This window comes from Giraffa tippelskirchi, chromosome 1 (assembly GCF_054371585.1).
Source record: "Giraffa tippelskirchi isolate mGirTip1 chromosome 1, T2T-mGirTip1v1.2.pri, whole genome shotgun sequence".
Classification (NCBI taxonomy): Eukaryota; Metazoa; Chordata; class Mammalia; order Artiodactyla; family Giraffidae; genus Giraffa; species Giraffa tippelskirchi.
The window spans coordinates 4231655-4256440 of NC_137275.1; the positions used below are offsets into that span (position 1 = coordinate 4231655).

General features: G+C 53.8%; 1 protein-coding gene and 1 long non-coding RNA gene across 15 annotated transcripts in view; one reads left to right on the forward strand and one right to left on the reverse strand.

Moving 5' to 3' along the window:
* Positions 1–3707: 3707 nt before the first annotated feature.
* TBC1D14 (TBC1 domain family member 14) overlaps positions 3708–24786 on the reverse strand; it is a 104010-nt gene continuing 82931 nt past the window's right edge. For 11 of the 14 annotated variants that reach the window (XM_081582298.1, XM_081581611.1, XM_081581519.1 and 8 more), the window contains 4 exons: positions 24228–24356; positions 22996–23105; positions 9868–10126; positions 3708–6232 (listed from right to left, as the gene is read on the reverse strand). In XM_081582298.1, coding sequence (XP_081438424.1) covers positions 6167–6232; positions 9868–10126; positions 22996–23105; positions 24228–24356 — 564 coding nt within the window. In that variant the 3' untranslated portion in view covers positions 3708–6166. Of the gene's footprint in view, positions 6233–8116; positions 8921–9867; positions 10127–22995; positions 23106–24227; positions 24357–24786 lie in introns of those variants that run through there. The other 3 variants (XM_081582468.1, XM_081582045.1, XM_081582132.1) reach the window with 1 other exon arrangement.
* On the forward strand, positions 4412–7340 carry LOC145542914 (uncharacterized). The gene is made up of 2 exons (XR_014080249.1): positions 4412–6630; positions 6725–7340. It is a non-coding gene; the product is annotated as an uncharacterized LOC145542914 (long non-coding RNA).

A 24786-nucleotide genomic window follows, 5' to 3' on the forward strand; every position in this document is an offset into this window, starting at 1 on the left:
ATACTCTTTTATAATATCGTACTTAATCAAAACACACAAAAGCTAACAGTGAGGAGAATAAAAAGCTTTGCCTTCCTGCTTCCCTTCTTTTTCCTCTAGTTTTTGTCTTCTCTCTATCCTGTTCATCAAGACCAAAGTAAAATAGTGATTCCCTAGTGGATAGAACTTGGTTTTTCCTGTGCCTCAAACTGGGAACAGCACTGGCCCACTCTTTTGTGGCTGGGGAGGCTTCAAACTGGCAACAGGCTCGGTGCCTAAGGCTTTTATTATGAGTCTCCTGGCCTTTGGTTCACTAGCGAGAGAACAGGTATTTTCAGCTGACTTTGAACCACCGGCAATTATCCAGGTGGATTTCTTCATCAGCCTTCATCCTGGTGACCAGTAGGTCTCTGGGTGGCTGGGTGGGTGGGTGGGTGTGGGGGGATGTATGTATGCAGTCATGTTTAAGCTGCAAAGTTACCAGTGTCCTCTCAAATTATGTTACCTGCGCTGAAGATGTTCCAGTTGACTAGAAGGTAATAATCTTCTGTTAACTATTTCATAACAAAGTTCTAATAACTCACAAGCTCTTTCAGATAGACCACGTCTGAGGAAGAACGCCAGGGACCCAAAAATCATCATCCCCCTCCCTCAGCGCCTGACAGCTGTCTGCAGGCACAGCCCTACCCCTCTGTGACTGGACCCCAAGGAGGCAAAGGCCCTGGAAGGCAGACAGTGGGTTCATCATCCTCCCTGGTGACCAGCACAGTGTGTGGTAGAGTTGGGGCTCAATAAATTTGTTGGGTTAATAACATTCATGTTGGTCTCATTTGCTGAATATATTCGTTACTTGAATTTCTATTACGTGTCAGGCAACAAGTCCCATGCCGGATTCAAAAATGATTACACGTAGTAATGAGGATGTCTCAATGAAGTAGAGCCAATGAGGACAATGACGGGGAGCAGGCTTTGGAAGGACAGCAGAGACACACAGCTGTCCATTCCAGCAGATCCGCCCCCTTCCACAAGGGGACAGTTACAGAGTAGTGCCCCAGTCCGGACTAGAAACCCCTAAAATTAACATGGTTCTTATGAACACTAAAAGGCTATAAAGACGATTTTTTTTTCCATCTCTGTCAAAAAGTACAGGGCCTGAAAATGGAGGCACAAGAAAATCTAAATGAGATGTCCATGAAACTAGTCTCTTGGTTTTTGGCTTTTAACATTTTATCCTAATTTAGAAAATAAAACAAACACTTGCTAATCTTTGGGTAGATGCCCAAGGCCTTTCCTTAAGGGTAGAATCTTTGATTCTCGAATGACTGCACCCATTTTGAATTGTCTATGGATTTCTTAAATTTCTTGCAAAATAACCTCAGTGCAGACTCCATTATCACACCCTCTTTCAAATCCTGGCCACACCACTTCCTCCATCAGGCAAGTGGCTCGGCCTCTGTGTGCCTCGGTTTCCTCAGCACTCACTTCAGAGTTGTCGTGAGGATCAAACATACTTTAAGCAAAGGCTTAATGTAGTGCCTGGCACACAGTTAACATGCAACATCCAACAGATACTAAGGATTCTCCAGCTGTCTCGCCCACACCCAATTCAATAGCATTTGAAAGAGATTTGCCTTTATTGAGACTTTTCAAAGCTTTTAGTGTTCTTAGCAGCAATAGTTTCTTTTCGCAACACTGGTTTAACATAGCATTTAATTGAATTATGTAAATACAATAACTACTATCATTGGCATAAAAAACTTGAGAACAATAATCAATGACTTAGGTTCAACTCATGGAAGTATCTATGTACGTGCCAGACAGCAGCCTACCAGGCAAGGGAGATTTAGGGTGAACTAGCCTTTTTTTTTTAAATGATCTGAGCTGGATGTGGCCACTGTTACAGAGGGTTTTTTGTTTGTTGTTGGCATCACTGGCAGGAGGGACGCAGGCACTACCTGGATAAAGCCCAAGGCATCTGAAAAGGAAACAGTTCTTCACCACTAAATGAAAATCATTTTGGGGTGACAGCACATGTGAAATTTTTTAGTTCCTAAGTGGAAAGATATGCTTTTCTTTTCGTGTAAGTTCATCTGCAGTCATAATTTAGATTTTTACCACTAGTCAGGCGTGCATGCTTGCTCAGTTGCTTCAGCTGTCTCCGACTCTTTGTGACCCCGTGGACAGAAGAGCCTGGCGGGCTACAGACTCCTCTGTCCATGGGATTCTGCAGGCAAGAAGACTGGAGTAGGTTGCCACTTTCTTCTCCACAAGATCTTCCTGACCCAGGGATCGAATGTGTGCCTCCTGCATTTCCAGCAGATTCTTTACCCGCTGAGCCACCTGGGAAGCATGTCTTCTATAAAGAAAGAGTTCATCCACCCCCAATACGTAGTTTGTTTTAAACTTTGAGATGGTCTTAGTCAGGGTGATGAAACATGCAGATGCCATGGATGAAGGGGACCCCAGGAGACGACTCCTACCGTGTCCCGCCTGAGGACCTGGCTCTAAGGTTTCCCTCTGCCGGCCACAGCCGTCCCCTGGTCCTCCTGACGACCAGCAGCTCACCCCAAGGCCCAGCTGGGGGTCTCTGGCCTCCCTGCCCCGCTGGCGCAGCACCTCACCCCCTCTCTTGTCTTCTTGGCAGGCTGCACACTCCGGGGGGGGAGGGTTGTCTTTGAACTGTCAGCCCCCTAGTTTCTCTTGGGAAAACACTCCCCAACTTCCACCCTCACCACGGCTTGGGCGTTGGCTGGGGGTCACTCCTCAGGGCCAGCCATCGGGCATGGCTCTGCCTCCTCAGAGCTGAGGTCAGAAGTCCCAGAGCAACATGTTCTCTGGGGAGCCGCGGGCCAGTCTGAGTCCCCACTCTGCCACCACGCGGCCGGAGGGGCCCAAGCAGATCGCTTCTGAACCACACCTCTGACACGGCCCAGACAGAGCCGCTGTGGATATAAATGAGGTCATCCTGGAGACTAAGCCCCAGGCCTGGAGTGGGTGGAGCAGTGAGCGAACCCCCAGCTGTCACCCCTCGATAACCCTCCACCAGCTTCAGCCTGCAGAGGGTGGAGACCACAGAGCAGAGGCCCGGAGCCCCGGGGCAGGTCGCCTGTGGAGAGGGCGGGCGCTGTTTCTGAGCACCGTGCAGGGCTCAGAGAAGTCGGGGCAAAGGGCCCAGAAGCCGGGCGCCTGAGGCTGGAAGGACGAGCACGCGCACCAGTAACGTGAGCGTCCCTGGCGCTGTCGGCTCCGGACCTGGAGGACCGCTTCACGCTCCCCGCCACCGCGGCACCGCGGCTCTCCACCCCCGAGACGGGGAGGGACCATGGGTACCCGCGGACACTGCAGGGCACCCGGCAGGTTCGGGGTCCTGGGAAGAGCCTGGCGGCTGGCCCGAAAAACCTGACGCCCTGCTGGGATGGGTGGCAGGCGCGGGGGCTGTGAGCAGGTGAGAGGGGCAGGTGCGTGGGTCGGGGCATCAGGGGCTGAAGCTGCAGGTGGTCAGGCTCGAGGAGCAGCAAGCCTGGGGTCCCCTCAGCCTGGAAGCGGGGCAGCGCTAACTTTCCGATCCCCTGACCAAATCACTGTAACCGAACCACCTCTCTTATTGAACTGAGACTAGTAAGTAAGTGCATTTGAAAATATTCAAATAGCACGATGCTCAAAGTCAAATTTTACCATACTTTGGGGTGAGAACTCTAACTTGAAACCAAACGGCAGTGAACGTAAGCAACAATTTTACATGACTTTTATTTAATAAAACCACATATTTACAATTCAAAAAGTCCTAGTTTGATACACGTTACTAAATAAAATTAAAGGTTAACTGTACAAGCAATTAAAACATGATATGTAGCAAGTGTTATCAGGAGTTTTCTATCAGCAAACTATTTAAAATAGTCAAAAACGGAGCAGTTAAAAAGTACCCTCTAAAGTGAACGTTGTTCCAGATGGGATTTCAGTCACTGGTGGGGACACGGCAACCGACTCTGAGGTGCCAGCCACAGACGCCCCAACCCTGACGTCTCCCTCTCTGAAACTCATGGCACCGGAAGTGGAGGGGGCCGACTTCCCAAGGGGGCTGCGTTGCCACTCTGTTTCCGGTTTTCCGAAACGAGAACGGCGAGCAGAGAAGCTGAGCCTGTGCTGTCTGGCAGCCCTCTGCCCTCGGCGGCAAACTGAGCGACCCTAGACCGGGACTTCTAACTTCCCAGACGCCGAGGTGGACACATCAAGCCAGCAGAGAGCTCGTGTGGCCCCTGAACAGGTCACGAAAACCTCCTCTGAACTCCAGACCTGGAAGTGTTCCAGCATGGCCTGGAATCCTGCTTAAAAACTCAATGCACATACAGTGCGATCCGAAGAGACTTACGTCGAACCGTCTGACAGCCACGTCGAGGGCTGGGGGGCTGACGGCACGCGGAGGCGCGCAAACGCATTCTCAGCAACTGCCCGCGCCCGGCTGCGTCGCTGTCACCACTTCGGGAACGTCTTTATGTACAGTAACAAAATATATACATCTTTCACGAACAGAAAGCCCACGTCACGGGACGAGAACAGGTATGTCCGTGAGGAAGGGCGTGACGGGGCCGGCGGCCCGTTCCAAGCCCGCCCCGGCCGGGTTACTCTCAGCCCCTGGTGGAGTCCGCGAACCGGAGCTCGGTGGAGACTGGAGACGGAAGGCCTCCTCCAAGGGGTCAGGTGGGTCAGCGCTTCAAGGCCGAGACAGGAAGTGGTGGGGGGTGCTCTGCAAGTTCCCTGGGGAGTCCAGCCGGGAACACGAGGCGGCGGGAAAGGACCGTGGGGCACAGCCGGGGCGGAGGGCGTGAGGGCCGGCCACCGGCTCGGCAGCTTGCTTTGTACCTTAAGTGTCGTTGGCGGGCACAGCAGGTGGAGAAAAACCTATAAAAGTAAAGCCTCGGTTAGGCTCCACCCCGAGGGCGGACGTATGGCTGAGAAGGGCGGCTGGCGGCAAGTGCCCGTGGGCCTGGGCTCCCGAGCGCTCCGGAGACCGGCGCGTGCGCACGTGGGAGCCGTGTCCACGGGGACGGGCCTGTCCTTTGGACTTCTCCGAGCCGACGGTCTTCACTCTCTGAATTCGGATAACCAAAGCTCTTAACGCAAAGTTCGCCAAATGAGTCAAGGAAAAGTTGGGACAAAAAGGTTGCAAATGAAGTCGGGGGAGGAAGCAGCCGAGGCCGCCAGCAGGGACGCTGAGAATTCCTGACAAGGTAACTGGGCCGCTGGACACGCGCCGGTCCTCACGGCCGTCCTGGCCGTGAGTCAACCGTGTGAGGCGGGGTCACCGCCCCAGGGACGGCCCCTGCCCTGCAGGGGACACGAGCGGCCCGCCCCAAGCGTGCTGGCCCAGCCTCCTTGGAAACCAGCCGGCGGCCAGGCGCTGGGCGTCTTGCCTCCCCCGCCCGGCTCAGAGAGGCGGGCTCTGTTCTAAAGCCTGTCTCTACTGTTGCAGGGTCTGTGTGAGCCACCACTGCTGGACAAACAAGGGTGCGGTCTCTGGGACAGCGGGGCGCCCCCGGAACCTGAGCATGCGCTGTCAGCCCCGGTGCTGGAATTTTGTCAAGGCAACGTGGTAAGAGGTCAGCCTGAAGGTCAGATCGTGTGTGTCCAGGGGAGCCCACACCCACCGGTCAGCGGCTGTCCGAGAGCCCGTCTTCCTGTCGTGCTGTCTTTGGTAGGCGGGCTTTAAAAACATGACCTGTGACTCTGGAAGGATTATCTCGGTAGCTAAAATCAGCAGTCCCTTTTCAACTAAAATATGTAGATATGAGCCAATCTCTGAGGTCTCCAAATAACATTTCTCATGCACCTTGGCTAACGAAAAATTGTAATGTACTTTCCGGTAGTTGACATAAAAGCATTACAATTTAATTAACTTTTGCTGAAATGAGGGGAGGGAATTAGCCACTGCCCTATTTTTAAACCATGCAGAATACGCAGTGGTTGGCCATGGTCATCATTCCACTGAGCTTCTTAAGGCTTAGCCTTGGTTTAATTCTTTGAAAGTGTGTTTTTTTGTTTGTTTTCTTGTGTTTAAGGCCAACTCCGGCATTAGGGATCAAACATGGAAACAGCCCCTGTCCTCCGGAGCTGCCAGGGCATCCACCTGAAGCCACACAGGTGCCGCGTGGAGCCTGCTTCCCGGCCGAGCGCGAGTCCACCTGCCTCCTCAGTGCCGCAGAGATGGGCTTCCTTTCTCCGTTTCCCTGCTGTCCTTCTGCAAGGCGGTCAGCACCTGGGAATCACAGGGAGACACCGGTGGGCGACTGGCAACACGCAGGGACACGGCCTCACGGCCTCCCCGGCGGCCACTTCTCCGGTCCACCTTCCACACTCCTGCAGACTCATCTTTCTACCACGGACTCCAGGTCACGCCCTCTCTGGGCTAGGACGTTAGCCCAGAGACGTCCCTCCGGGCACCAGCCAGCAATGTCAAGGCAGGGCTACCAGGCTCTGCCCCTTCCAGTCTGGCTCCAGCCCTCTGCGCTCCCCACCAGCGAAGCCAGGCTTCCCGCTCCAGAAGGCTCACGTGCCCCTCTGCCCTGTCCCTCTCTCCTCACCAGGGAACCATGAATCCTTCTAAGGGCCCAGGAGACACCATCTCCCTGCCAGGCCTCCCCGAGCGTCCCCAAGGTGACTTAGCCCCCTCCTCCTCGCTGCTCTGAGCTCTATGGTAACACCTTTATTTTTAAAAGCATGACATTCCACTGTGGTTGGTTCACAACAGCAGGGACAGGACGGGCCCACTTACTGCAGCCACGCAGAGCACCGCCAGGCACCTCCTGCAGAGCAGCCGTGTAACCCGCACAGCATGGAAGGCAGGGAGCGGCAGACACTCAGACGAGCGACCCGCTAACAGCCACACTGCTCGCATGGATCCACACTTACGTGGGTCTCATTTCGGAACCAGGGGATCTCCAGAGCACCAGTTCCTGAAACGCCTTGGGCTCAGCACTGGACCACTTTAGGTGAAGTACAAATTATAGGGGGTAAGGCAGAAACACTGCATGAGGGTTTCAAGTAAATGAATGGCACAGGAGGCTAACGGCAGATAGAAGCCCCCCCTTCTCCTCCTCCGAGTGAGTGAGACGGCCAGCCAAACACAACCACTTAACTGTTTGGTAAAGCTCAGCAGGATCTTAACCTTAAGCGCCGTATTTAAGAGAAACGGGCACAAACCACAATTCCCGTGGGACCTGGAACGAAGCAAACTCACTGACTCAGCCCACCATCAGGCTAACTCCTGTTACGGCCCCACTATTGGAGGGTGTCCTACTATCTAATAACCTCTGACCTGGTCTTAACCAGTAATTTTCACCTAAAATGCAAGAAGCAGAATGACAGATCTGGATTCAACCCGTCTGTCTTTGCGTGTCTCTGCGGGTGTGTGGACGGGGGCGGGGGAGGACCAGTGAAGCGCAAAGGCAGGTCAGCAGACCACAGCTGTGCGATGAAAAGCCAGGGCAGTAATGGCTCTGAATGATGGGTACGGTCATCAGGAAAGGCCCTGGCTCTGTGCAGCCACTTCAGAGCATCAGTGCAAATGGCTGAGTCCCAGGAGACTCCAGAGTATGCTCATGCGCAGGTGGGGACCCCCACTCAGAGGCCCTGCCCAGCGCTCTGCAGGTGCTATCCTGAAATCCTTAACACTAATTCTGAACACGAGGCCCCATACTTTCCCTTCTGTGTTGCCCATTTATTTCTTAATCAGAGAAAGGCTCTTCTTACCTCTCACCAGATCCCTGATAATTATATAGCCAGTCCTGCTCACACAGGAGCTGAGTTTTTGTTTTTTTTTTTAACAGCTTACTGAGACATAACTCACATACCATACATAAAATTCACCCACTTCATGTGTTCAATGCGGTGGCTTTTAATATACTCACAGATAACGTGTGGCCCTCGGCACGGCCGATTTCAGGACATGTTCATCGGGGCAAGAGTAACCCTGCCCTCCAGCTGTCACGGCCCTCACCCACGTCCTGTCCCTGCAGCCCCCCTTTCCGAGACTGCACGGGAACGGAGCCACGCAGTGTGTGGTCTTCAGGGTCTGGCTGTCTCACTTAACGTAATGTTTGGAAGGTGCACCACACTGCCGCATGAGTCAGTACGTCGCTCCTTTTTACAAACTGAATGCGTTTATTTCAGAAATATAACTCACAGCACACTAAACAGAGCAGTGCCCCCCGCCCCCGCCTGGTAAAACCAGGGAGCACTTCACAGTATTCCCAGGGGCCCGCCACGGCAGCTCTGCTCTTTCCCTAAAGACCCAGACAGGAAGGAAGTCCACCAGCCAGAGAGCATCACAGGAGGTGAGAAAGGACAGGGAGGCGAGAAAGGACCAGCTCAGGGGGCTGACAGAAGGGCCCAGGGGAGGGGGGACCCTCTCTGGGTAATAAATGAACAGGCATTGAATTGTAGACTCTAAAAGGGGTGAAGTTTACGGTACTGTAAATTATTAAAGCTGTTAAAAATAAATAGGCCGCTAACTAAGATCAGAGAGAGAGAGTCAGATTACCTATGAAGTAATCTGGCCAAACATAAAAACTGGGAACCTGCTTGAGCCTCCAGGTCTGTCAATTGACAGGAAAGAGAGTAGAAGGACCACGATGACCACCACCACAGGGACAGAAGTAGCAAAATCCAGACTGTGAGAACTGCTACTGGACATGACCTCGTTTCTTCAATAAGTAAAGGGGGAGGGGAGAAGTGGAAGCAGGGGTAACCCTACACATTAAAAGACGTAAAAGACTTTTCATCCAATTACAATGTGAAGACCTTATCTAGATCTTGATTTAAGCAAATGACAAAGCTACTGCTGATGTCTGAAAACAGAAATCTGAAAGCTGACTGGATATTTGACAGGCACATGGGGGTTTCTTATTCTCTTTTCTTCTATTTTGAATGTACTTTAAATCTTCCACTAATAAAAAAAAAAAAACACATAAATCAGGACCAAGCACTATATGGCATACTTGGCAAGGACAAGCCTCCCCCAGGACTTGATGCTCAGGCAAACTGAGCGGACACAGCGTCCTTCGTCCTTCCGTCCGGAGGCCCGTTGTTCTATTTTCCCTTTTACATGATAAAGACTAGGAACCAGACGACACCAGACCAACCCCACAGGGTCAAAAACCTAGGAGGGAAGTCCAGAGGGGAGGCGGGGAGCCTGGGAGAAGTGGTCCCGGGAGGACGCGCTCCTGTGCGGTCGGCTGGACGGCTGAGAGCAGCTGCCGGAGCCCCAGCAACACGTCCAGGGGAGCCGGGGGAGCCCTCCCCTCTTCCTCTCCCCTCCCCTCCTCCCCTCCTCTCCCTCTACAACCGCTGAGGACACACAGCCTCTCTCTGGGCCTCCTCTGTCGGTGAGATGGCGACAGGTCAGCCCCCTTGGCGCTCTGTCTCTGGGATTTAAAAAAAGGCGGGGAGCTTAGTTTACAAAATACCGTCTACCAGGCGGAGGGCCTTGTGCTGCCACTGTTGTTTAGCCGCCCAGTCGTGTCTGACTGCGACCCCGTGGACTGGACCTGCCAGACTCCTCTGTCCGTGGGAATTCTCCAGGCAAGAAAGCACTGGAGTAGGTTGCCCTTTTCTTCTCCAGGGGATCTTCCCAACCCAGGGATCAAACCCACGTCTCCTGCATTGTAGGCAGGTTCTTTACCATCTGAGCCACCTGGGAAGCCCCTGTAGGAAGGGTGGGGAGATTTTTCTTCTCCAGCTCCTTCACTCAAAGAGGAAACGACTGCCCAAGACCCTCCGTGGCAGAGCCAGGCCCCAAACCCAGGGCCCCTTCGAGAGGGCTGGCTCCTCAAAGGGCGCTCCGCATAACCCGCTTCCTCAACAAGAGGAGATAGAGCACAAAAGGCCGCTCACCTGAGCCCACTTCTTGTTTCGACTCTGCATCTGAATGCTGGCGATGGAAGCAAAGAACTCATCAGCGGGCAGGTCCTCCGGCAGCCGCGTGAGGAACTGCGCCACGTGGATGAAGTCCATCCTGGTCAGGACGTCCTGGAACAGCCTGAGGAGGCCCAGGGCCGTGCGGAAGAGGAACTCCTCCCCGTCGCGGCAGAACACATCCCAGACCCGGCAGGCCAGGTCGAGGGGCAGGGACTTGCTGTAGAGAGTGAAGATCCTGGGGGACAGGAGGGGGGCGTCAGATCCCGGAGGGACCGCGGCGGAGCCCTGGCTCAGGGCCGATCCTCTCCCGCGCTCCTGAGTTTAGGCGCCTTCACACTTAACGTCCTGGGGGGTGGGCGGCGTGGAGCTCCAGGCCTGCATTCATGCTGAAGGTCAATTTAAAGATTTTCTAAAACAGCATGATCAGCTTTCACAAAGAATCTCAAACAACGTACAGTTTCCAAATTAGACACCAGGTACTTCTGCTCGCAACACATGTTCATCACGAGCCTACTATGTGCTTATTATTACTCTGAGGCGGGCGCTGAATGTTAGTAAGGCAGGCAGACCTTAGTCTGGTGGGAAATAAAAACAGCAGACGGAAATGTATGACTGAATCGACACCAGCGCACCTGACGTCCGAAGAGCACTGTACACTTTCCTCCCAGCAGGCTCAGAAAAGGGACAGAGTGAAATTTTCCAAGTAAATTTGACAGTGGATTACAAGAAATTGATCTTATATTTAAAACCACCAGGTGAAAACAGTAAGCGAAACACAGATATGCATTCCCTTAAAAAACTGGGACAATCACAATTCAAACCACCAAACACATAGTCTCGGGTGACCAGAGCACCTCAACAGGTCTGATCATCTCTACCCTGGACGGCGCCCACATTACAAAGCTAGGCGACTCCAAGCTAACTGTGTGGAGCCCCAGTCCTCCCGCCGTCCGGGGCCCGAATCCAGGGCGTCTCCTGACCCACACCCAGGGAGGCGCTCCCACCCGCCTGGGCTCCGCTCCACCCCGGGGCTCTGAGGACGCACTGTCTGCCCCCACCCTCCCCACGGATGCTGCCCTCAGGCAGGGAGCCCCCCCACCCGCACCCCACATTTGACACAGCATCTGGTGTCTCCATGACACACGTGTCCATAAGCTTCCAGGCCACTCCAGGATGTCAAAGGTGTCAGGCAGCGGGTCTCGCTGCTTTCCCACAGACAGCCCTCATTGCTCCTAGGAAATGACTTTTCCACAGGCTGCAGCATTCCCTTAGTGCCCACGCTGACTCCAAGAGACACACAAGGGTTGTGAGGGTAGCTGAACTCAGGTGCTGCACTGGGGACGCAGGCCGCCTTGGTCAGGAGGTCAGTCACCCAGCCTTCACAGCAGGGCTCTCTCCTGCAGCAGGGTCTACACTATGCTGGCACCTCTGCTCACAAGCTGCAAGGCTCTGCCTGCTGAGACCTCCAGGGTGTGAGCTCCACCCTCGCCCCTGGAATGGTGCTCTGCTCCAGAAACAGCCTTTCCTCCAGGACCTGGGGGAACGGGCATGCAGCGAAGGCAGTGCATTCAACACAGACCCCATAATACTCATTACTTTGCCGACAAAGCTCCATCTAGTCAAAGCTACGGTTTTTCCAGGGGTCATGTATGGACGTGAGAGCTGGACCACAAAGAAGGCTGAGCACCAAAGAATTGATGCTTTTGAACTGTGGTGCTGGAGAAGACTCTTCAGAGTCCCATGGACTGCAAGGAGATCCAACCAGTCAATCCTAAAAGAAATCAGTCCTGAATATTCATTGGAAGGACTGATGCTGAAGCTCCAAGCTCCAATACTTTGGCCACCTGATGGGAAGAACTGACTCACTGGAAAAGACCCTGATGATGGGAAAGATTGAAGGCGGGAGGAGAAGGGGACAACAGAGGATGAGATGGATGGCATCACCGACTCAATGGACATGAGTCTGAGCAAACTCCGGGAGTTGATGATGGACAGGGAAGCCTGGTGTGCTGCAGTCCATGGGGTCGCAAAGAAGGACACGACTGAACAGCAAACGTTCAGGGCCATCCCTTGTCAGTGCTTTAAAACTCAGAGATTCAAGAAAGGTAGAAAAAATCAGATTTCAAATCAGATGCTAGAAGAGGGACACAGAGGTCTGAGAAGAATCGCTGCAGCTCCTGCCACCAACAGTGAAAGACCGAGACCCTGAACACGCGCCCTGGAAGTCCAGACTGGGACGTGTGCCCTCAGGCAAAGGCGAGGGAGGACCCCCTTGCCTCCAAAGCCACAACAAACCTTCTGCTGAGCTTCTCACTGTCTCAAAAGACAGAAACCACCTCATCACTTGGTCAAGAAAACACACTTTGAGAGAGAGCTAAGGGATCTTTGTTTCGAGTCCCAATCTGAACACTCTCAACTCTAGAGGACATTTTATTTTTAAAAAATGAACAGCAAGTGATCTAATCCCCAATACTACTTACCTGCTGATTCACAGGTGAAAAATCACATCTTTACATCTTAAAAGCATAGTAGTCTTAAGCAGAAAAAAAAAAAAGACTGGTAAAATTGAGTGGCTACAGGCAAAGAGAGAAACAACAGAAGAAATTTCTAACACAATATTCTTCAGTTCAGATTTGTGTGTGGTCTTGTAAACTGCTTCAGATACACTGTGAAGCTGATGTCCGAGTGATCAGGAGTGCCACACTCACCTGGCAGGCAGTAGTAGTTCTAGTGCTATTTATTGTTACATTTTTTTAAAAATGTATACAAAAAAGATACATTTTAAACACATTAAAAGTACTGTCTATGGAACAGAATGAGGATAGGATAGGAAGAGAAAGGACAGACAGACAAGAGAAGACTTAGATGAAACAGTGACTAGTTTACCATGAACTCAGAAGTACATCAACCTAATCCTCTTCAACTAACATTTTTTAATATTTTTTTTTAAACTTTATTTTTTGGCCACATGGTGTGTGGGAGCTTAGCTCCCCAACCAGGGAGCAAACCTGAGCCCTCTGCACTGGGAGCGCAGCGCCTTAACCAGTGGACCAGGGAGGTCCCTCAATTTACATCTTTTTAAAAATCCACAAGAATTCACCAGGCAAGCTGTTAGCAACCATCTGCCTTACTGAGCTGGCAAACAAAGATTATCTGCAGGTAGCATTTGTGGTGCAGAAACTGTTCAAAGTGCAAAAACTCACACTGAACTCAGGATGAACTTATACTTAAAATAAGTACAGCCAAGCCCAGTCCTCCCCTGCCACCCCTGCAAAGCAATGCCACCCTGAAGGCTTGTGATGCCCACCTGCTTGATCCTGCCGACCATCCCCCATCACTCCATGAGCAGCTCTTGAGATCTGAGCCCTGCTGATTCTAAGCCGCACATCATAAACAGCTTTTAAAGCCTGCTGTACGCCAGCCACTGTTCTTTGTAGTGAGGCTACACAGAATCAACAGGACAGACAGCTTTCCCTGCCCTCGTGGGCGGGCGGAAAGGGTGAATGAAGCGCCCAGAACGTCAGATGTGGATTCAAATAGAAAGCAGGGTGGGAGGCAGGGACTGCCAGTCTGGGTGTGTGAACAGGACGGTCAGGGAGAGCTCCCTGAGCGCGTGACTGAAAAGCGACACTTCCATAAAGCCCTGAGGAGGAAGCCGAGGCGGGAGAAGGGGCCAGGGAAGCCCCAGACAGGGCATACAGTGAGCTCTCAGCTCGGAGGCAGAGGTAACCCAGCGCATCCACTGACGGGCCAGGAGGCCACTGGGCTTGAAGCCGTAAGGGCCAAAGGGAGAACACGTGAGGACGCCAGCGGGGACCAGGGCCCAGCGCACAGGGCCTTACAGGCTGCCGCTAGGCCTGCAGCTTTCATCCTACGTGGGATGGAAAACTAGTGAAGGGTCTGAGCAGGGGCGGGGCCCGGCCACTGTGCTGAGAAGCTCCTGCAGGGGAACGCAGGCCGCGCCGGGGCGGCCACTGAACCCATCAGGCACGTCGGCACAGGACTGCAGCAGAGGGGGCGGCCCCAAGCAGAGCGAACGTGGATGTGTCTCGGGGGAAATGCGATGGACGGGTCCGAGGTGCCAACTCCACAGGTGCAGCTGTAGGACCTCTGGTTTGGACCTGAGCTCAAGAGTCACCGGACATCCAGGGGGACACGTGAATTCATCTGAAGTTCAGAGGAGGGCTCTGGGGCTGGCGACAGTTTGTGTATAGATGGTACCAGATAAAGGAAATATTCTAGAATCACAGAGGGAAGAACGTCAATTGCTACTGAGAAGTCAAAACAAGACGGAGACCTGATCACCAAGCTTGTAATTCGTGTGGGAAACTATAAACTGTGCCACACACGGTATCATTTACTATCTGCAGGTACTTAAGTGGAATCATTAAGGCCGTGAATGTTACTGTATGTTAAATAAAATGTGCCTTTTAAAGAAAAACATGTAAAAGTTTTCCCCTGACAACACGTCCCCTCACCACAGCTGGGCCTAGATGGCCCTCCCGGGAAGGCTGCTTCCTGCCCCTGGGCTGGGCTGGGCCTCTCCCGTCAGCTGCTCACACGGCGCCTCACAAATCTGTCTCATGACAGCCATCGCATGGGGATGGAACCCCAGCCACCCTCCCTGGGCGGCCTCCCTGAACTCGTGACCCAGGAGGCCTTCCAGCAGCCATCTCCCTGCCCCTGGGCTCCTGCCGGGGGCCACCTGTGAAGAGTCCAGGGTCCCTGCCTGCTGGCTTCCTGTCTCCAAGACGGTGTTCCCCTCCCACCCTCCCCTAGAGCGCGGTGCTCAGATGGCTTCAGGGTCTCCAGGCTCCCTGCCTCCCCTCCCACCTCCCCTTTCACTGGGAAACCATTCGTTACCAGCAGCTGTCAAACGCTTCCCTGTATCTTCAACCGCACTCAGAGTCAAAACCAGTGTGCGAACAGGCCTCGGACACAATGCTCTCCCATTTACTCTCAGAAGAGCGGATGTTTCATCAGGGGCAGGTGGAGAGCTGCTCAGCTCCCGCGGGGCCAGGTGAGCCCAGCGCCGCCTGCAGCCCAGGACCCGCAGTCAGAGCACAGGGGCTGCTGCGTGCACGTGGCCCCCCCACCTCGAGGCTTCCCGCCTGCTCCCCACGGAGCACCCTGCGAGTCACCCTTCTCCAAGCAGGATGAGCGTGAGGAAATCAGGACAGACAGCGAAGGCTCCCCGGCCCTCCCAGGACTGTGGTGCGCTTCCCACGCAGGAAGCGGGAACCCCAGGACTTCTCACCCGTGGGACAAGCATGCTGCTCTCCCCAGTACGACTGCATGTTACTGCACTGGGTATCAAAAAAGGACAGTTTCAGGGCTTCTCTGGGGGCTCAGTGGCCAATGCAGGAGACACAGGTACGATCCCTGGTATGGGAAGACCACGCCTGAAGTAACTAAGCAACTAAGTAACAAAGAACCAAGTAATAGAGCAACAGTCCTGACAGTTCATCAGAGCTACTGAGCCTGTGCTGAACAGCCCAGGAACCGCGACCACTGAGCCCAGGAGCCACGACGACCGAAGCCCTCGAGGCCCAGAGCCTGCAGACTGCAACCCCAGCACCCCGCATGCTGCAACGCGGGAGCATCCCCCCCGCCACAGCTGGAGAAGAGCCAGCACCGGCAACGAAACAAAATTACTCTTAAAATGACGGCTTCAGGTACCAATTCAACTAATTTAAAAAAAATGTCTTTCTATATTGCTAAACTAATAAAGGAGCTAAAGGCGCATAAAAGACAACAAAGACAAATTGTGTGTCTCTATTTGCCCCGTAATATATGTAAGAGGAACAGAACAATTTTGTTTTTGTTTTTTTCCTTATTTCTGTCAAGGCTTCACATTTCCAATGGCGATGCCTAACCAAACTGCTGGCCTGCAAACAGGGAGCAGGCCAGGGAAGGGAGACGGGGAAGCCAGGCCTGGAGGCAGAAGCTTCTTCTCAGAAATTGATGGTGGGAGAACTGACACCCACCCTGCACTGCTACTCAGAGAGTCAACAAGGAGCACACGCTCCCAGGGCTGGGTCACCCACGGTGACCCCTGAGGAAGCGCCATCATCATCTCCATCTCACAGGTGGCGGTGTTATTCATTTAGTCGTGTCCGACTCTTTGCAGCCCCATGGACTGCAGCATGCCAGGTTTCCCTGTCCTTCACCATCTCCCGCAGCTTGCTCAAACTCATATCCATTGAGTCGGTGACGCCATCCAAGCATATCATCCTCTGTCATCCCCTTCTCCTCCCGCCTTCAATCTTTCCCAGCATCAGGGTCTTTTCTAAGGAGTCAGTTCTTCCCATCAGGTGGCCACAGTATTGCAGCTTCAGGTTCAGCATCAGCCCCTCCAATGAGTATTCAGGACTGATCTCCTTTAGAATTGACTGCTTGGATCTCCTTGCTGTCCAAGGGACTCTCAAGAGTCTTCTCCAACACCACAGTTCAAAAACATCAGTTCTTCAGCACTCAGCCTTCTTTGTGGTTCAACTCTCATATCCATACATGACCACTGGAAAAACCACAGGTGAGGAAATCACAAATGAAGGGAGGATGCAGAAACACAGGTTTTATTTAGCCTGAGGTAAAAGAGGAAAGGATCAAACCAGTCAGTCCTAAAGGAAATCAACCCTGAATATTCATTGGAAGGACTGATGCTGACGCTGAAGCTCCAATACTTTGGCCACCTGATGGGAAGAGCTGACTTACTGGAAAAGACCCTGATGCTGGGAAAGATTGAAGGCAGGAGGAGAAGGGGATGACAGAGGACATAATGGTTGGATGGCATCACTACCTCAATGGATGTGAGTCTGAGCAGACTCGGGAGATGGTAAAGGACAGGGAAGCCTGGCGTGCTGCAGACCATGGGGTCACAAAGAGTCAGACACAACTTGGTGACTGAACAACAACAAAAAGGGGAAAAGTCACTTTGCAGGGTCCTCACTGAGAAGAAACCACTGGAGACCTGGACCTTCAAGGCCTGACACCACTGACTTCCAGTTGTGCCCAGAGCATTCCACCCTCACTGGCTCCTACAAAGGAGCCTCTGCCCCCAGCGCTGGCTCGGGAGGCGGCCCTGAACCCCAGCCCACCCCACCATGGTGCTCCCAGTGTCCCAAAAACTCAGACGGGCAGCGTAGACACTGCTAGGTAACTACTTAGCCTCCTTAGATTCTGTGCGATTAAATAAAACATGAAACACCCAACAGAGAACCGCATTCATTTAAAAATTGAAGGTAGTTATATTAAGTCTCTGTTCAAACGTAATTAACAAGCCCAGCTCTTCCCCCTACAATCCTGGAAGCAAGCAGAGAGAACCACCTCTGAGCCCCCAGAGCACCCTCCAACTTGAGCCCAAAGGTGTTTCCACCTTAGGTGCCAGCCCTGAGCAGGGGCTGCAGACAGCAGGTAAGTAATGTGAACCTTGCCTTAGCACCCAGGCTTCAACATCCGCCAGGCAGGGATGGGTGGGCCAGTGACCACTGGCTATGTGGGTTGTTCTGCCTGAAGGGCCCCCACCCTCAGGCTCCGAACCCTCCTCCCGCCCTCCACACACACGCTGAGGAGGCCCCCACATGGGGTGCCAAATGCGACTCAAATGCCTGCAGCTCAGCAAGACAACTTTGCTCTGGAGGAGTTTTTAGGTGCTGGGCTGGATGAAGCACAAGCTGGAATAAATATTGCCGGGAGAAATATCAATAACCTCAGATACGCAGATGACACCAGACTTATGGCAGAAAGCGAAGAAGAACTAAAGAGCCTCTTGATGAAAGTGAAAGAGGAGAGTGAAAATGTTCAGAAAACTAAGATCATGGCATCTGGTCCCATCACTTCATGGCAAATAGATGGGGCAACAGTGGAAACAGTGGCTGACTTTATTTTTTGGAGCTCCAAAATCACTGCAGATGGTGATTGCAGCCATGAAATTAAAAGACGCTTGCTCCTTAGAAGAAAAGTTATGACCAGACTAGACAGCCTATTAAAAAGCAGAGATGTTACTTTGCTAACAAAGGTCCATCTAGTCAAAAGCTATGGTTTTTCCAGTAGTTATGTATGGATGTGCGAGTTGGACTATAAAAAAAGCTGAGCGCCGAAGAATTGATGCTTTTGAACTGTGGTGTTGGAGAAGACTCTTGAGAGTCCCTTGGACTGCAAGGAGATCCAATCAGTCCATCCTAAAAGAAATCAGTCCTGAATATTATTGGAAAGACTGATGCTGAAGCTGAAACTCCAATACTTTGGCCACCTGATGCGAAGAACTGATTCATTTGAAAAGACCCTGATGCTGGAAAAGATTGAAGGCAGGAGGAGAAGGGGACGACAGAGGATGAGATGGTTGGATGGCATCACTGACTCAACCAACAGACATGACTTTGAGTAAACTCCGGGAGTTGGTGATGGACACGGAAGCCTGGCATGTTGCAGTCCATGGGGTCGCAAAGAGTCAAACACGACTGAGTGACTGAACTGACTGAAACTGGAAAGTAGAAGCTATGAGTGAAAAGGATGCTGGATGCCATGGAAGTGAAACTTTTCCATCAGTAATTTCACCCCAACCTGCCTTTAAGGTAGAGACTCGGCATGATGACAGGATCTCCAAGTGCCACCAAATGTTCAAGAAACATTAATCAGGATACAGAATGTTCTGCTTGATTATTTCATTAATTCAGGATTATTTATTACAAAACCTACCCACGTCTCCTAATAACTCTAACATTTGACAGCAGTGGGAAATATTTTGACAAGTTAACTGACCGCACGTCAGTCCTCCCAGAAAACACTGACATCTGATGGTCTGAACACTCAAAACTCTGTAGGAAGTCAAGCATGGAGGGCAAGACCCCGCTCGGCCCCTCTGTGTCCGTGTGGGCAGAGAGGAGAGATGAGCACACGGGGTAAGATCCCTGCCAGGGGGACGGCCTCAGCAAGTGAATCTGAGTCTCAACTGTGAAGTCTCTGCAGCGCTGGGCAGACGGCAGCCTCTGAACACGTGGGGAGGCAGGCACCCGTGCGAGCCTCGGGCTGGACTCTGTGCACCTCAGAGCCAAGGAGGGGGCCCCTCGGGAGTGGGTGCATCCCTGGCTGCAGGACTCCAAGCCCAGCACTGGGCCAGGCACTGCGGTCACCAAGGAGACTGACCGTGCTGTGTCTACTGCGGGGGTAGCGAGAAGCAGGGGTGCTCTCATGAAGGGAAGCCCCAATCACTGGGGAGAGGGGAGAGAGAGGGGGTTTTGAAAGAGGGGCTCTCAGACTGAGCAAGATCACGTCTTATAAAACTAATGCTATAATTCAAGGGGTGGAGAGAGTGTCCCGGGAAAGAAGGACCAAGTCCTAGACGGCTCCTGGCGGGCAGACAGGTTTCCCGTGAGCACCCACACGACTCACCCAGGACACTCAGCAACCGCGGGGGCCCACAGCCCTGCAGAGGGACAGTGGGGGGGCGGGGCAGCAACCCGCATCCTTTGCAGACACGCGCACAGGCGTGTGCGCCTCAGGCAGCCCTGCCGCCAGGGAGCAGACGCGGCCTGGGAAGGGGCTGGGACACAGCAGAAGCAGGACAAGCACAGGAGTGAGGGCCACCTGGACGGCCTGACACAGTGGGCCTGACACTGCGGGAGGGGCCTCGCTGGCTCCCTCTGTGCTCAAAGGGACCCGCTCCAGGCGCCGTGAAGATGAAACAGAGCAGCGGTGTCTCTGAAACACCAGCCTCCAGGGCGGGTCCTGAGCAGCACCCACCCTTTCCCAGGGATTCCTTCCCACCCTGTTCCTGCTCTGAGCTTCCACCCAACTGTGAGCGCCGAACTGAGAGCCTGGGTCCCTGCAGATCGTGAACAGATGTGCACTGCACGGTTTTCCTGGGCTTAGATCAACTTAAATACCTACTAACGACTTCCTGTGTGCCTAGCCCTGTGCTGGGACTGCAAACATAGACAGGGTTCCCCGTGGTCCTAACTCTAGGAAGCAGCCAAGCCCCAGCACCAGCAGAGGCCTCATCCAGGCACCGCGAGCATCCACGGGGCCTCGGGCTCCAAGCACATCCCGTCGCAAAGGTCTAAGGGGAGGAGTCCTTGGAGCGGTCCTGCACCTAGACACCCGGTGCTCTGCTCCACGTTCACCAGCCACACGTCTGACCCTCGCCGCCCATGCTCATCAGCACATCGACTGCAGCTCTGGGACCCTCCACATGGGGCACGCTGCCTTGTTAAGAAATCCCTCAGACTCAACACACTCGGAGGGGAAGCACGCAGGCTCTGGAGCTGGCCCTGAGCTCGAACGCCAGCACTGCCGTCCAGCGAGCCAACGACTTCGGGCAGATCACTGCCTCACCAAGCCTCCATTTCCTCACGTGTCAAACAGACATCTTATGATTAGCTCCCAGGGTCTGTTCTAAGGGCTGGATGAACGAGATCCTGTGAGAAGCACTGGAGTCAGCAGATGCGAGTCCCCTTGGCCTGGGCCCCTCCCCCGTCAGCCTGGAACGAAGCAGAGACACTCCCTGCAGGACAGCGCTCCTCACGCTGCCTGTCCTGACCGTCACTGACCACGGCCCTGAGACACCATCAGCGTGGAGCAGCACCAGCTTTTTATTTTGAACAAACAAAACAGAAAACTTCAGCATGCTCTCTACACATAGTAAAGGCTGGTAAGTATTGTTTCTTAAAACTGCTTCTGTCATATACATTATCTTATACTGCTCCAAACACATGGCCACACACTGGGTCACAACACACAATTGATTTACTTTTGCAACTCAAGGCAAAAGTAAGTTTGAGAGACACTATTCCAGGACCATGTTTTCCAAAGTCCCCGTGAGCCTGGAGCCCTAAGAATCTAATTCGGTGGCCAAAGTCGACGAGGACACTATTCCAGGACCGTGTTTTCCAAAGTCCCCGTGAGCCTGGAGCCCTAAGGATCTAACTCGGTGGCCGAAGCAGACGAGGACACTATTCCAGGACCGTGTTTTCCAAAGTCCCCGTGAGCCTGGAGCCCTAAGAATCTAACTTGGTCGCAAGGACTCTGGCCCCAAGTGAGACGAGGACACTATTCCAGGACCGTGTTTTCCAAAGTCCCCGTGAGCCTGGAGCCCTAAGGATCTAACTCGGTGGCCGAAGCAGACGAGGACACTATTCCAGGACCGTGTTTTCCAAAGTCCCCGTGAGCCTGGAGCCCTAAGAATCTAACTTGGTCGCAAGGACTCTGGCCCCAAGTGACCCTCGACTGACACCCGCCCAGAGGCCCCAGGCCCCGGGCCTGGGGATCGGAGAGGTCAAGGTTCACACCGAATCTCACAGCACAGGCGCACAAACAGGCGTGCAGCAGCACAGCCGTGCAAGAGTTGAGTGTTCACAGAGTGGAGAGATCATTTGCTGGTTAAATGGAGGTAAACCTCTAACCCTGGCCCCAAACACTTCCAGACAGGCCAGCCCAGCCCCGCAGCAGCGGCGGCTTCGTGGACTCAAGTCTGGACCGACCCACCGTGACACCAGCTCCGACCTCCACACCCTCGTCCCCAGCACGAGTTCAGCAGAGTTGGGACAGTCTGGGGGTCCAGGAGAGAAGCAACGAACGCCAAGCGTCCCACAGGCTCGCTCCCACGGGAGCAGACAGATCAGCTTCACTTAGAGGGCGGGGCCTTCATTTCAGAAGACATTTGGCCTTTACCTCCTGGAGGTAAGCCTTTGCCTCCTGAAACAAGTGAGCACAGAGGAAAGCCAAGCCTGCCGTGTGTTCCCAGCAGTTGTGGACTCACCACGCACGTCGGTGCAGGAACCCAAACAGCCTCTCAGCCCAGAGACGCCTCCTTCTGCAGAGGTGGAGGCCTTCGCAAGGCTGGTGCCCCCCGTACAGGGTCCTAAGAGGCCAGTTGTCTGGGTGGACGGACGAGGCCACAGGCTCAGGGAGGCTCCCTGGCCTTGCTCAGGCCACATGGACGTAACGGGAGAGGCCAGGGCTCAGGCGGGATTCCGGGACCAGAGACACCGCTCCCTGTTCCCAGGGTAGCCCTGGCCTTCTCACCTGGTGCCTGGTGGGGGATACCACAGCCTTTCCAGCCTCTCCTCGGGCAACTAATCCATCCTGCATGAAGACTTCCTACTCTAGGCTCCAGCAAGAACTCTCTGGAACCTTGTATCTGTATGTCTACTTCGATGTCCAACAGGTGCCCTAAAATCAACGTGTCCAACACCGGCCCCGCTCCCTGTCCCGCCAAACCCAGCCCTGGCGCGGCGGACGGCACTCACGCCCGCCTGTCTGGATCCGCACAGCTACAGGACTCCCTGGGGCCACAGCCTCCGGCCAGTGCCTTGCCCTCCCAGCCCTCCACCCACTTCTGCGGCCTCAGCTCAAGCCCCAGTCTTTCCCCTTCACTGTCTCTGCCTCCAGGTTCCCCTGCCTCCCAGGGAACTGGAAACTCACTTCTGGGTGGAACCTGCTGCCAAGGTCGCCCCAAGCAGAAGCTGCCAGCCACTCGCTCTGGCCCCTGGACTCCTGTCTGAGCCCCTCAGCTTGGCATCCAAGACCCCCAGACTCGGCCGTGAGAGCTCGCACCTGCCGTCCCGGCCCTTTGTGGGAGGCTCCCACGTCCCCCACTGGCTGCAGCCTGCTTATCCCGGAGCGCGCACACTCACAGCAGGCCTCGGCTCTGGCTCTAGGCCGCCCCCGTGGGCCCTGACCCCCCACAGGCTGCACGGCCCAGGGTCTAGGCGCAGGCGCTCCTCCAGGCGGGAGCTCAGGATGTAAAGCGCCAAGCCTGCCCCCGATCCCAGTGGAGAGCCCGCACGGGCCTGGGGCTGAGCGACATCTCGGGGAGGAACGGATAAATGGCATCTTGAAAACACAGAGGTACAAAAAGGCACCCTCCTCCCCTGGAGGGAGTTCGGAAGGACCAGTGAGAGTCACGCAGCATCAAGAAAGGATCAGAGCAGAGCCGATGACTGGCAGCCCGGGCTGCGAACACAGGGCATCTCAGGCTCAGGACAGAAGGGAGACTGTAAAGCAGGAGGTGGGGGGCCAGCTGGGCCCTGAAAGAAGCCGGCAGTGAGGAAAGATGGGGGCACAGACATGAGAAAACACTCAAAATGCATAAAAATGCAGTCTTACCAATCAATTAGGTAGATATCTGGAGTTAAGTTGTTTTTCTTGAAATGAGCAAATAATTTTGGTAAATTTTCTTCAAAGAATACCTCAAATGCAGCAAAGTACGTCAACATCTGGGGAGAAAACGTGAAATACACTAATAAATATGTTATCAGCACATGTTTCCAATCTACAGAGAAAGTCAGTATACTTAACGCCCCTAGAATCTAACAATCATCTTCCTATGTGAACTGCTCACATGTCTTTTACTGGTAACCCTAAGCCAGGCACTGAGCAGGCGATTTCTAAATAGGCACAATCTCCAACCTTCCATAACGTCACTGTGACTGACTACAGCTTATTAGTTCTTCAACTTGTAGATAAGAGAACTGAAACCCAGAGTGTTAGAGAAAGCGTTAGTCACTCAGTCGTGTCCGACTCTTTGTGACCCCGTGGACTGTAGCCCACCAGGCTCCTCTGTCCATTGGATTCTCCAGGCAACAATACTGGAGTGGGCTGCCATTTCCTCCTCCAGAGCAGGTATGTAACTTGCCTAACGAGGGCGCCTCGTGTGCGTGCAAGGTGTGGCCTCAAACTCACGCCCTGGCCCATGGCAAAGGCCTACTCCTGACGGCTCATTCTCCTCTAAGAGCCAGGAATGAATGAGCCATCTAAGGGCGATCTGAAAAAAACACGCCGGTCTCTCCAGAGGGAGAGTGATACTGACACTCGGGCAAGGGCAGCAGCGGGCCTCCTCATGGCAGGCGGTGAGCACAGCTCGGGAGAAAACATGGAAGGGAAAGGGAGCAGCCCCAGCAAGCGTCTCACCAGCACGGGCTCTTCAACTTCGCATGGGGTCTGTGGGAAAACACGACGCACAGACCGGGGTGCGGTGCTGAAACAGCTGCGGGGCAGCGGCCTCCCCCACAGACCGACGTGGGGGGCCGCGCTGAGCGCCTGGTCTGACACAAAGCAAGGACGTCCGTGTGGGGCACCCCTCCTCTCTCATGCCAAGGATATACTTTCAGAAACACTTGCTGGAAGAATGTATTTCAAAATTCACGCGTATGGCTAAAACTGCCCGTTTTTCAGGGTCAACACAACGCCCCGGTAATCCTCCACGTTGTACAGTGCTACTTGCTCCAAGTAACCCCGGGAAGGGAAAACTGGAAGCTTCCCGCTGAACAAAAGGACCAGGCCACTCTTGCTCTGTGAAGACCCGGCACCCAGGGCGCCACACACAAGGGGATACTTACAAGGCCATGGTCCACTCGGAAAAACGCCATCTGACAGGGTTTATTCAGAAGATTAGAAAAAGCAATGAAGGCATCTGCAGTATCTAAGTTCAAGATCAACACGGCCGCTATGAAGGACATGCCCTGAACCTGAGGGGAGGAGAGAGGGCTGTGAAACCAACAGCAGCCAGCACAGTCAGAGCAGCCCCTGCGTCTCACTGAAGGAGGAACCCACAGGCCCTCGGGCTGGAAGGGCCCACGCTGCCCCCATCCGCTGCCACCCCCCGAAGGCCAGACCCACGGCCTCGAGGATCCTGCCCGTCCTGACGCAGAGTCACCACCCTGTCTGCCCTCCTTCGTTCCCAAACCCTCTTGCTGCACCTGACAGGCTCGCTGCCTTCTAGAAGGCACAGCGTCCGGGCACCATGGGAATGCACTCCTAAGAGAACACGTTACTCTAAAGCCATGCAGGCACGTGTCCGCTAAGCCGCAAAATCCTCAGCAGCGTAGCTTTAAAAACAGTTACAGCTAAAAGCTTTTTTGATTTAATGCTGGGGGGAAAAAAAAAATCACATGCATA